The sequence below is a fragment of the Myotis myotis genome, unplaced genomic scaffold (genome assembly GCF_014108235.1).
Source record: "Myotis myotis isolate mMyoMyo1 unplaced genomic scaffold, mMyoMyo1.p scaffold_m19_p_2, whole genome shotgun sequence".
In the NCBI taxonomy this organism is placed as follows: domain Eukaryota; kingdom Metazoa; phylum Chordata; class Mammalia; order Chiroptera; family Vespertilionidae; genus Myotis; species Myotis myotis.
Genome location: NW_023416324.1, coordinates 36,284,184 through 36,297,038, shown reverse-complemented (window position 1 = coordinate 36,297,038; position 12,855 = coordinate 36,284,184). Strand labels below are relative to the sequence as shown.

General features: G+C 42.9%; 1 protein-coding gene across 9 annotated transcripts in view; it reads left to right on the top strand.

Moving 5' to 3' along the window:
* The first annotated feature begins 811 nt into the window (after positions 1-811).
* The window catches only part of NDC1 (NDC1 transmembrane nucleoporin), a 54,391-nt gene continuing 42,347 nt past the window's right edge, over positions 812-12,855 (top strand). For 7 of the 9 annotated variants that reach the window (XM_036349673.1, XM_036349672.1, XM_036349680.1 and 4 more), the window contains exons 1-5: positions 848-1,002; positions 3,056-3,176; positions 6,111-6,212; positions 8,740-8,914; positions 10,693-10,831. In XM_036349673.1, the coding sequence (XP_036205566.1) occupies positions 946-1,002; positions 3,056-3,176; positions 6,111-6,212; positions 8,740-8,914; positions 10,693-10,831 (594 nt within the window). In that variant the 5' untranslated portion in view covers positions 848-945. Of the gene's footprint in view, positions 1,003-3,055; positions 3,177-6,110; positions 6,213-8,739; positions 8,915-10,692; positions 10,832-12,855 lie in introns of all 9 variants that reach the window. The other 2 variants (XM_036349674.1, XM_036349675.1) reach the window with 2 other exon arrangements.

Here is a 12,855-nt window from a genome sequence, read left to right as displayed (position 1 = left end):
CCAAATGTATCTCTAGGGAAAGATAATTTTCCATTTTGGTGAAATCAGTGAGTACCTTCATGGAGAGGGCCACAACATCCTTTGATTTCACTTTCAGGCAGTCAGTTAAAGTAAAATCTGAAGAAATCAGGGCAATTCATGTTGCCAGATCTTTCTAACTGTAGAATTTTGATCCACCAATACTGTGGCTAGTACTGTATCCTATATAATAAAAGGCTAATAAGCAAATCAACCGAATGGCAGAATGACCGGTCACTATGATGCACACTGACCACCAGGGGGCAGACGCTTAAAGCAGGAACTGCCCCCTGGTGGTCAGTGTGCTCCCACAGGGAGCTGGGCTCAGTGCCAGCAGCTGGCAAGTGCAGCAGCATGGCGGAAGCCTCTCCTGTCTCCTGGGCAGCACTAAGGACCCCTCAGGGGATGTCCAACTGACGCTACCCCATCCCCACCCCCGTGCACAAATATCGTGCACCGGGCCTCTAGTATGTCTCATAAAGGACTATGATTCCCAGCATGCCACCAGGTACCGTCGGGAAGACTTCGTCTCCCAGCATGCTGTACTTTGGAACTCCGAGTCCCAGAATGCAACGCTCGTCCTTGCTTCCAGAGGCGGTGGAGCCTACAGTTCCCAGCATGCAGCAGCACCGCCCCCAATTTTTGGTGCCTCGCCGGACCCTGCTTCGGAGAGACCTTTTCGATTCCCGAGGGCGAGTTCTGGCGTCCCGGGCCCCTTTGGGACGCGTGTCTGCGGGGGAATCCTGGCCTGCTGGGCCTGTCCAGACGAAATCTCGGAGGGATGGGTTGGATCCTGGGCCGGGCTTCGCTCAGGCAGCGTTTCAGACAGCCCTAACGGGGTCCTCCTGGGGCCTTCCTCTCTTTGAACCACCGAGGCGGGCCGGCTCGCAGTCTCCGGCTCCCTTCAGAGCGGGGCCCGCCATCACCATGGCCACGGTTGGGAGTTGGCCCTGCGCCGGCGGGTCGCGGGACATCTTGTGGCGCGTGAGTGCTGCGTTCGCCGTGCTGTGCGCGGGACCGCAGTGGGGGCCGCGGGGGTTGCGGGGCCTGGGCGCTGACCGCGCGTGCGTGCTGGGCGGGGGAGGGACCGGCCGGGTGTAGCGTGGGGAGCGCGTGGGGCAGGGACCTCCTAAAGGGGAGCCTGTGACAGGGCTGTCGTGGCGTCCTGAGTGGAAGCTCGTTACCGGGTGGGAGGAGTGTGCTCGGGAAAGCTGGGTGCAGGGTGTTTGGGTGCGGGGTGTCCCGAGTGCCAGCTTGTTCGGGGGTGAGAGGGGAGTCCAGAGTGGAAACTGATGGGAGTGGGAGGGCTGACGTGCGTGGGACTCGGGCTGGGAATGGGGAAGAGTGGACGCAGGGGTGGTGTGCCTAGTTGGAGGTGCAACATAAATGACTTGTCGGTCCGGGATTAGAATGCGATGAGTTGGAGAGAATGTGAATGGCGCACTCAGCAGAGGCTGGGGTGGGTTAGGTACACGGGACAGGTGCTCCTTGTTAACTGTTAGAGCAGCGCTTCTCAACCTGTGGGTCGCGACCCCTTCACAGGGGTCGTCTAAGACCATCGGAAAACACATGTATAGGGTGTCCCAAAATTCACGCAAGATTTGAATTTTGTGTGAGCATTAACAACAACAACAACAACAAAAAATAAAAGCCTAGTTTTTTTTACTTGGTTTATTGAATCAGATTCTGATATCTGTTGCCCTTTGATGTCAATCCCTTCAATTTGATAAGCATTACCAAGTACCACTTATGGCCCAGGAGCAGGGACAATGAAGACCAATGAAGACCACGGCTTTGCGTATGTGCCAGCAAAGCTGTGGCGGCCATTTACCCGATGTGCTATTCCATACACAACCCTATACTGTATACTTTATGAATCAATAAAAAATTTACAATTTTCAATTATAAACGTGTTTTCTATCAAAATTACTTCTTGCGTGAATTTTGGGACACCCTATATAATTACATTACAATTCATAGCAGTAGCAAAATTACAGTTATGAAGTAGCAACGAAAATAATTTTATGGTTGGGGGTCACCACAACATGAGGAACTGTATTAAAGGGTCGCGGCATTAGGAAGGTTGAGAACCACTGTGTTAGAGGAATGTGTGCGCTGTGCGGCTGAGATGAGCAAGTACTTCCTAGCTGATACCTCCTGTCCTGCATCCGTTCTGTGCAGGACAAAGAGATAAGGAGTAATATCCCTTTTAGGCTGCCCCAGCGGTACCGCCAGCTACCCTGTATCCCAAGCTAAGAGCTTTTGAGTCTTGAAGTCTTACCTGTTCTTTACCGCCCCTGGGATCAATCACCGCTGTCCTGTATAATGTGTTTCACAGACGTGGATCCATTTCCCCCTTTAAGCCTCCTTTCCCCTTGCCGCTGCCTTCCTTCAGACACGGGCTGGAACCTTTGGCTTGGGCGGTTGACCCGTCTGATCCATCTTCATCATAGCCAGGTTACAAACACAGGGTGTTTTACCGCCCAAAATATAAATCCGATCGTCATGCTTAGAACCCTTCAGTATTCACTTTGCTTTTTTATTCACTTATTCAAAAGTAAATCTTGTGCCTCCTATGTGGTAGGCACTGATGATTCAGACTGAATACCATGTGTCAGTTGCCCAATAGGGAATACGTATCTAGTAATCGTAAACACCATTGCAGTAGACAGGTGGTTCCCATAAAATATATAGCTTTTAGATGCTGATATATCTGTCAATTAAACTTAGACAAGTATTAATTGCTGTAAAATACAGTTGTAATTCTGCCCCCCTTCCCCCCAGGATATTTAGTGTGGCACCTGACTTTGGACAAACATAACCACAAGTTCACTGATAATACAAGATTCTACAGTGGTGTGTAAATTAAAGTTATTAATAGTAATAAACATTGAGGTTTATGTATACCTGCACAGACTATGATCTGGGTATAAATATTAGTGATTAGCATCCTGTATGAAAAGATAGGATTTGCATAACTGAAATTAGTTTAACTGACTTCATGATTGAATGATTTTGTTGATTTTGTTTGTTACAGGTTTTGGGGTGGAGGATAGTTACAAGTATTGTGTGGTCAGTGCTGCTTCTACCCATCTGTACCACAGTGTTTATAATCTTCAGCAGCATTGATTTATTGCATCCTATACAGTGGCTGTCTGGTAAGTGATACTCAATTTGGGGAAAACAAATGTACAGGACCTACTTTTCAACATAAAAATTGCATTATGTTCCAAATTTGTTTTTAATTACCGCTTATTTAGCAAAATAGTCACTGCGGTAATCTTAAGGCATTCCTTTCTAACTTACACCTTTTCGTTATCTATAATAATAAAAGCGTAGTATGCTAACTAGACCGACGTCCTTCCAGACAACCTTCCAGACAAAGCAGGGGCTGCGAGGGAAGCCCAGGTCCCAGGTGCTGGAGGGAAGTCGGTGCCAGCAGCAGGGGGAAGGAAGGCCTACTCTTGCACGAATTTAGTGCATCGGGCCTCTAGTATAATAATAGGATTAGTAAAACTATCAGAGACTTTATTATCACATGAAAAAAATCATTAGAAGACCATGTAAAGGAAAACTTAATTTTTGTTTATTTGTTTGTCTCTTCTTTTTGACAGCTTTATTGAGATTGTCTTTTTAAGGAGAATTGTTCATTTTATCTATTTAAATATTGTGGATAGAAATATGAGATATCTCTTAAAAAACCTGTCTAAAATTAGGAATACTCTATTTCTATATTGTGGCTAATAAGGAAGAAAGATGAGAAGAGAGAAAAGGAGAAAAGAGTTAAAAACTAAAGAACATAGAGTTAAATGCGAGGATTGATGAGGGGCTATCAATTATCACTATCAACTGTGTGCCAGGCACTGTGCTAAGCACCTGAAGTAGATTGCCTCTTATTCTTCCTACAACCCTGTGTAGTAAAGAGGTATTAACCCTACTTTATAGATGAGGAAACTGAAACTCTGGCTAAAGCCTTCAGAGATACAGCTGGTGAGTAACTGAAGTAGGATTTGAACATTGGCCTCTGACTTCAGAACCAGTGTTTTTCTATGCACTAGGATTTATTTATTTTTAATTCTATACTAGAATTAAAAAATAAAATAAAAAGAGAGAAATGTTGCCAGCCTAGGTTTTGAAGTCTTTAAAGCCTTGCTTAAAGCTAAGAAGCACAAATACTCTTGAAATAATTTTTATATCCTCTTCAACAACAATAACAATAAATTTCTTTTGCTTTAGAAAGTGAGAAGTGTGTTGTTAAATTAATTTTTCAGAAGAAAATGTCAATTTTCAAGGAGTTCAAAGCTTTACTTAGTGGCCTTTGGAGATGTTGCTGCTAAAGAATTAAAGTCATGTTAATTTTTTTGTTGAGACATATCAATCACTTCTTGTATGGATCCCATAGGTCAGATGAAATTAAGCCATAAACCATTGCAGGGATGGCAAGTACTTCTCTCTCCACTTTGCCAGAATCTGTATTACTCATTAATCTTTTGATCTTAGCTGTGTAGTCACAATCTCAGAATATTCAATATTGTAATCTAGAGCCATTATCAGTTGTTCAGAATTGGAATTTAGGGTATAAACTTTTTGCCATTTCATGGCCAGGTGTTCTTTAATCCTAATAGCACTTTCTCACCAGTCTCATAAATTGGATTTGATTTATGCCATTTTTTTCCATCAAATGTTACTTGTCTTCTTTAACTTTTGCTTCACAAAGTCTTTCCAGAAAAGTTGTACTCGTAGCAACTTGAATAGAATCTGGCATGCCTCAGGTTTTCAGGGTAGGTGATACATCATTTCCTTGGCCTTTCTTTGGCTGCCTACATTTAAAAAAAATAAAGTTGTACTCTTTCCTTACTTATTTCCAATAACATGGATCAAGTCTTTCTTTTAGCAGTACAATGTTTGTGTTTAATTGTGGATGCTTAATAAATATTATTTATTTTAGTCAATGAATTATACTTTTAAAAATAATTGGTTTTATAATTGTGTTAATCTATTCAGCAAGCATATGTCCTTGCTGTTTTTATTTCTTTTATTCATGTTTTTAGGCATAATACATACATATTTTAAAGTTTCCCATATTTTTTATATGGATTATTGATGAACTACTCTAAAAATGTAAATGTATTAGTATTTCACAGGGATATCCTCATTGTTTTTGTTTTCAGCTAATTTAGATGATTTATGGATTATACTATTTCCAGAAGTGTTACTTTTTTAGCTATAGGGCTAATTGCATCTTGTAGGAAGAAATCTGAAAAATATTTACATTTTAAAAAAAACTTGTTGGTATATTACTAAATGTGGTATTTCAGTTTCACATGATGAAATATATTTGCATATGGTAGTATGTTGTTTGATGTTAACATCTGGGTTATCTAAAAGAAATTACAATATAGCTAGTAGCCCTGCGCAGGAATCTGTGCGCCAGTAGCTCGCTGCTGCCCTCCAGTAGCTACCCCCACGCCCCCCCCCTCCCCCCCCATAGCTTGCTGCCCTGCCCTCTCCTGTAGCTCTCTGCCACCGGTTTGTGGCTCACTGCCCCACCCTCCTGCTGATCCAGTCGTTACGTGGTCGGTCATTACGCTTCACAGTGTAACAACCATTTGCATATTACATTTTTATTATATAAGATTTTAAAGGACCCAGAGCTTGGTCCAAATAACTCACATTGTAGTTCTTGAGTGGATATCCTATAGGTCTTGTCAGCAGTGTATGAGGACATTCTTAAAGAAAGGATAACTTTTTTTTTTTTTTAAATATATTTTATCGATTTTTTACAGAGAGGAAGGGAGAGAGATAGAGAGTTAGAAACATCGATGAGAGAGAAACATCGATCAGCTGCCTCCTGCACATTTCCCACTGGGGATGTGCCCGCAACCCAGGTACCTGCCCTTGACCGGAATCGAACCTGGGACCTTTCAGTCCGCAGGCCGACGCTCTATCCACTGAGCCAAACCGGTTTCAGCGAAAGGATAACTTTAAAATTAAAATTAAAGTTGTGATTCAAGCCCCTTTTCTGTTGCAGTATACTGAATACAACTACACGACTGAATAATCTTTAGTAATTTCTCTTTCTTCTGTTTTAGATTCTTTCAATGATCTATATAGTTCCTATGTAATTTTTTACTTCCTGCTGCTGTCCGTGGTAATAATAATAATAAGTATTTTCAATGTGGAGTTCTATTCAGGTGAGTTTTCAAAAGTTAATTATCTTAAAAATGTCTGAATTTATTTTATTAAGGGCATACTCAATGCATTTTGTATATGAGTGTGTATAATAGGGGCTGTGTTTTATGTTAAAGTTTTACAAATGGTATGCCGAATCATATACTTTGAACGCTTTATCTTTTTTTTTTCTTTTTCTTTTTTTTGAACTCTTTATCTTAAAATTTGAGTGCTAATTTCTCTTCTAAAAAAAGTATTTTGACCTCTGCAGACAAATATTATATGATTCCACATAGGAGCTACCTGAAGTAGTCTAATTCATAGAGACAGAAAGTAGAATGGTGGTTGCCCAGGGCTTCGAGGAGGAGGGTTTGGGAATTGTTTAATGGGGACAGAGGTTCAGCTGTGGAAAATGGGAAAGTCTGGAGATGGATGATGGTGATATTTGCACAACAATGTGAATGTACTTATGCCACAGAACTGTACACTTAAAAATGGTCAAAACGATAAACTTTAAGTGTATTTTACCACAATAAAACAATTTAGATCTTTTAATGGTTCATAGCTGATGTTCAAGTTGTGATTCACTGTATCTATATTAATAAAAGTGTAATATGCTAATTAGACCAGACCTCCTTCTGGGGAAGCTGGGGCTGCAAGGGAAGCCTGGGTTCCAGGTGCCTGCCGGCAGTCGGAGGGAAGCCCAGGTCCTGGGTGCCTGCCGGCGGCTGGAGGGAAGCCTGGGTCCTGGGTGCTGGAGGGAAGCCAGTGCCAGCAACCAGGGGAAGGATGGCCTACTCTTGCATGAATTTCGTGCATCTGGCTCTAGTGTATTATCAAAGTAACTAGAGGCCTGGTGCACGAAATTCATGCACTCAAGGCAGGGCATCCCTCAGCCAGGCCTGCGCCCTCTCACAGTCCAGGAGCCCTTGGGGGATGTCCAACTGATGGCTTAGGCCCGCTCCCCTCATGGACAGGGAGCAGGCCTAAGCTGTCAGTTGGACATCCTTAGCGCTGCCATGGAGGTGGGAGAGGCTCCTGCCACTGCCACTGCGCTTGCCAGCTGTGAGCTCGGCTTCTGGCTGAGTGGCACTCCCCCTGTGGGAGCGCACGATCACCAGGGTGCAGCTTCTTCGTTGAGTGTCTTCCCCCTGGTGGTCAGTGTGTGTTATAGCAACCAGTCATTCCGCTGTTCAGTCGATTTGCATATTAGCCTTTTCTTATATAGGATGTCTTTGTAGGGTAGGAGATTAGGACAGGTGATTTCTTAGATATTTCTCAAATATATTCTAAGAGTTTCTCAAAAACTTAAAAATATTATGTTTTACATCGGGATAATCACCTGCTACATTCCAGAGCATTTTTTCCCCCTCAGTTTCTCATCTCACTCTTGCCTTTTAGATTCCTTGAGTCTCTCGTTAAGATACAATAAGAAGCTTTTTCTCACACTACTTGTTTTAACTAGAATGTCATCCTCTTTTTAGCTCTTCGTAGTTTCTTGTTAGATATGGTATAAAATTTCAAATCCTACTTTGGATGTTACAATACATACCCTTTTCCTTTGCTTTCCTAATCCCTCACTAGCTGACGGATCTTTTTTCTGTTTAAACCATGTACAGGACTCCTTGGCTTATAGCATGTGTTCTTTCACACTGCCCTTTGTAGGCACGTCTTGTGGAGAGGGAGAGGTGATAGCAACCTCTTCCCCAAGGGTCAAGCACCTAAGCCCTTTCCCTTCACACTTTTCCATCTCTGCAGCCTCTTCACTTTGAATATATTGAAAGAAGAATGCCTACATAGATAGGTTAGGGAACCCTGTAATCGTTGTTTCAGTGGTCAACATCCCTCACCTCATACCCACACTCACCTCCCCCAGCTCACTTCTAGAAAACTTTGGATTATCAAAAAGGTATTAGAGCCTGGCCCGTGTGGTTCAGTGTTTGAGTGTGGACCTATGAACCCGGAGGTTGCGGTTCAATTCCCATCAGAGTACATCACTGTGTTGCGGGCTCAATCTCCAGTGGGGGGTGGTGAGGGTGGTGAAGGGGGCAGCTGATTGATGATTCTGTCTTATCATTGATGTTTCTGTCTCTTCCTCTCCCTCTCTCTAAACTCAATTAAAAACATATTTTTAAAAAGGGTATTAGAAATTCCCATATAAATATTTACTTTTGTATTCAGTGTTGTCAATATTTACCTACTTTGTGATTTATTTTTTACAGATGGACTGTATATTGCTAATCTTCAAAATGCAAATATAACTTGCTAGAGGGCAAGCACTATTTTTTAAAAAAAATTTTTTTTATGACAGGAGAGTTCCACTGTAGGTACTATTTGAGCTATTAGGAAATTTTAAAAAGAAAGGAAAATGTTACTTATACTACCCTTATATTTCATCTTTCTAGGTCCTTTGGTTTTTCTTTCTTTGTGTGCATCCCATTGTATTTAATATTTTCTCAAATTATTTAACTTACAGATTTTTTAACTAGGACTTTTTCTGTACTCATATACTGCAGATTATAAAGCCACATTAATGTGTTCTGTTTGCAGTTGTGCCTTCCATTCCGTGCTCCAGACTGGAACTGATAGGGAAAATCATTCATCCTCAGCAGCTCATGCACTCACTTATTCATGCCGCAATGGGAATGATGGTGGCTTGGTGTGCTGCAGTGATAACCAAGGGCCGATACAGTTTTCTTGTGGTGCCCTGCACTGGTACTGAGAGGTAATATTAGATATTTTTTTTCTAAGGAATCTCATTTAGTTACTAAGCCAGAGATGACTTGTATATTTTAATAGTTTATGGGTATTGTTTGCTTTCTAGACTTCTATAAAAGGTGCTTTTTTACATACATCAAATGTTTTTAATGTTTTATGTTTTGAATTCAACAGTTTTTTAGAAAGATTTATTCTCTGCATGGTGCTATATTAGATGCTGTTGGAATTATAAGAGTGATTTACACATAGACTATAGACTCCTTGAGAGTTGAGGACAATAGGGGATTTAACCCATGGACCCCAATTGATATAATAGAGAAATGGGAATGTGTGAGAAATAGGTTGTACTAGGAAGAAAGTGAGATGTGCAGATAAAACCTGAGGGGAAGCCCTGACCAGTTTGGCTCAGTGGCTAGAGCGTCGGCCTGTGGACTGAAGAGTCCCAGGTTCGATTTGTGTCAAGGGCATGTACCTTTGTTGCGGGCACATCCCCAGTAGGAGGTGTGCAGGAGGCACCTGACCCATGTTTCTCTCTCATCGATGTTTCTAACTCTCTATCCCTCTCCCTTCCTCTCTATAAAAAATCAATAAAATGTATTTTAAAAAAAACACAAAAAACCTGAGGGGAATTCAGGAAGCAGGGAGATGGCATAGCTTCTTAGAGGAAGCGGCAGTTTTTTTTCTTTTGAATTTGTTTTTATTGAGGTATTGGAGATGGGTTGGGATGGGAAATACCCCACTAGGAAAATGTCCATTCTAATCTTCCTGGTATAGTGTTTAGAATTTTTTCTTGGAACTGCTGCTCTTCCTGCCAGCAGCTTCTTCAGCTCCACTGCTGACTGGCTGGTCCTTGGATAGAAAGTCCTCTTTTTCTTGGACACCCTCCTGTTACCTGCCTCTTTAGGGTCACTAGCTGGTTCCTCTTCGGGGAAAGATTGCTTCCTTTTGGGAAGACTTCCACTGCCGCTGTTTCTTCAGGATCGCTGCTCACCGGCTCCTCCTTGGAGAACGATTTCTTTTTCTTGGGTTTGGAGAAAGCAGAGGCTGACGGGCCCTCCATTTCATTCTCCTGAGGAGCCAAGGAGGTGGCATTGACATGGGAGTTGGAAGGAGGATAGTATGGAAAAAATGAAGAAAAAATCCTAAAATAATTTTAACTAAGCCCTCTAGTAAAATGCTTTCACTGTAATTTATACAGTTCTTGAACACATAACATTGATAAGAATTGCAAGTTGATATCGTGACTTTAAAAATCAGAAAAGATTAAGTGAAGTATTCTTAAATTCCCTATTTTCCACCGACTTTAAAACAATGTTCATGAGTACTACAGAATACTTGATTTCCTTTTGTGCCCCAGCTACCCTCATATAAGGCAGTTTTTTTCCTAATGGTGATGCATTTTCTTCAGTGAAAAGGGTCCCTATGAGGGATTGCCCAGTTCATGAGACAACACAGAGAGAAGCCAGAGTTGTGGCATCTGGGTGTATATAGTTTATTTATAGTTCCTCTTAGTCCAGGTGCAGTTTTCCAGTTTGTCAGTAGCATTGCTTATATCTCAGGACACATTCTTACCCGTATCAGATTTCTAGGGGATAGATCTAGACAGTTAAGTAAAGGGGTTTTGTTAATCTTTTGCCCACACTTACCTAAACCAAACCATCTTTTTAGAATTTGGGGCATTTCTTAAGTGATTAAGTCAGAACGTTGCTTTCAATAAATACTGAGCCTAAAACAGTGATATGTGTCCCTGACTGTTGAATTAATAACCCACCTTTTTCCCTTCAGCTTAGATGGCCCTGCTGCACAAGCCTGCTTAAACGAATATCACCTTTTTTTCCTACTGGCCGGAGCATTTATGGGCTATTGCTATAGCCTCCTGTATTTTATTAACAACATGAACTATCTTCCATTTCCCATCATACAGGTAAACTATCATTTGAGCATTACCTTATGTCAGAATTTGGCAGAGTTAAAATTGCATTGGTGTATGTGTATATAATTGGCCTCACCTGATTAATTCAAGATTTGATCAGCAAAACTTAGGACTTAAAACTTAGATCTTCACAGTGCCATTTGGAGAGGAGATTTGTTCTCATGAGACTTTAGCATGTGTTTGAGAGCTGTAGCCACCTTTCCTGCTGCCACTCTCAAAATTCCACTTTGCTCCACTCTTTCCCTCCCTGCTAGGTAGTGGCAGTTGCTGTGACCTAGTAGGGCTGGGGGAGGATGAGGATGACATTCATGCAAAGTTCCTCTGTGCAACTGCCAGCTTCTTTTTGAACCTAAGAACTTCATGAGCTTGAGGATGTGCAAGTAAGTATAGAATATGTCAGTTACTGTCTCAAATTCTTTATACAATAAGGCATGGTGTGTATAACTAAAGCAGTTTTGATTGGTTGGAGTGGGACAGTTTAAACTATCTTTCAGCTAGGTTTTAAAAAGTTTACTAATTGGGGAGGAGCTGTCTCTGGAACTCGGAACCACCTCCTCTGGCAGGTGAGAGAGCGATCTCCTGCAATTTCTCACTGTGGCATCAAGGCTTTTCCCAGCCTGTTCCTACGATTTCCTGACTGTGCTGTTATTTGATTCATTCCCACTCTGGCAGGCTGAGGACTGGGCTTTGGAGCAAACATATTAGAACCAGCCTCTTCCTACTAGAACCCAGTCAGTTGAGAGAGGGATATGTAAACAAATAATGTGTCTTCAGAGTATTAAGTAGCAGAGTGTGGTGGATTATGGTACTCTTGGTTTAACTAAACTTTTTATTTTATTTTTATTGATTTCAGAGCGAAAGGGAGAGGGAAAGATAGAAACATCAGTGATGAGAGGGAATCATTGATTGGCTGCCTCCTGCATGCCCCCTACTGGGGATCAAGCCCACAATCTGAACATATGCCCTGACCAGGAATCAAACCAGTGACCTCTTGGTTCCTGAGTCAACATTCAACCGCTGAGCCACACCCTGCTGGGCGGGCAACATTTTTTTTTTTTTTTTATATAAGCAATAACAAGCAAAATTATTGTTGTTATTATTAACATCATCATCCTTATTTTGGGTGTTGCCTGTCAGACAACTTCGCAAGAGTATTGTGGTATCATTTTTTATTATAAACTAAGTCCTATAGATAAAGTGAAAGTTTCCTTTGACCTCTGTGACCAGTTTCCATCTTTGCCTTAGAGGTAGAGACTGGTTTAGGATATATATTCTTCCAGACCCTATACTGTATATTTGTACATATATTTACCTAATAGAGGCCTGGTGCAAAAAAATTTGTGCACTCAGGGGGGTTCCTCAGCCCGGCCTATGCCCTCTTGCAGTCTGGGACCCCTCAGAGGATGTCCACCTGCTGGCTTAGGCCCGCTCCCTGGGGGATCGGGCCCAAGCTGGCAGTCAGACATCCCTCTGGCAGCCCGGCAGCCTTTGGTGGATGTCCGCTTGCCAGCAGGGAGCAGACCTAAGCTGCAATCAGACATACTTAGTGCTGCTGAGGAGGCAGGAGAGGCTCCCGCCACCACCGCTGTGCTGGCAGCCATCAGCCTGGCTTGTGGCTGAGGAGAGCTACCCCTGTGGGAGCGCACTGACCACCAGGGGGCAGCTCCTGCATTGAGCATCTGCCCGCTGGGGGTCAGTGTGTGTCATAGTGACCAGTCATTCCCAGTCTTTCTGCTGTTAGGGTCAATTTGCATATTACCCTTTTAGTATATAGACTAGAGGCTCGGTGCACAAAAATTTGTGCACTCGGGGGGGGGGGGAGGGGGGTCCCTCAGCCCAGCCTGTGCCCTCTCACAGTCTGGGACCCCTTGGGAGATAACGACCTGCTGGCTTAGGCCTGCTCCCGGGTGGCAGAGGGCAGGCCCAATCCCTAGGTGCAGCCCCTGGTCGGGCTCAGAGCAGGGCTGATTGGGGAGTTGGGGCGCCGCCCCCTGTCATGCACAGAGCAGGGCAGA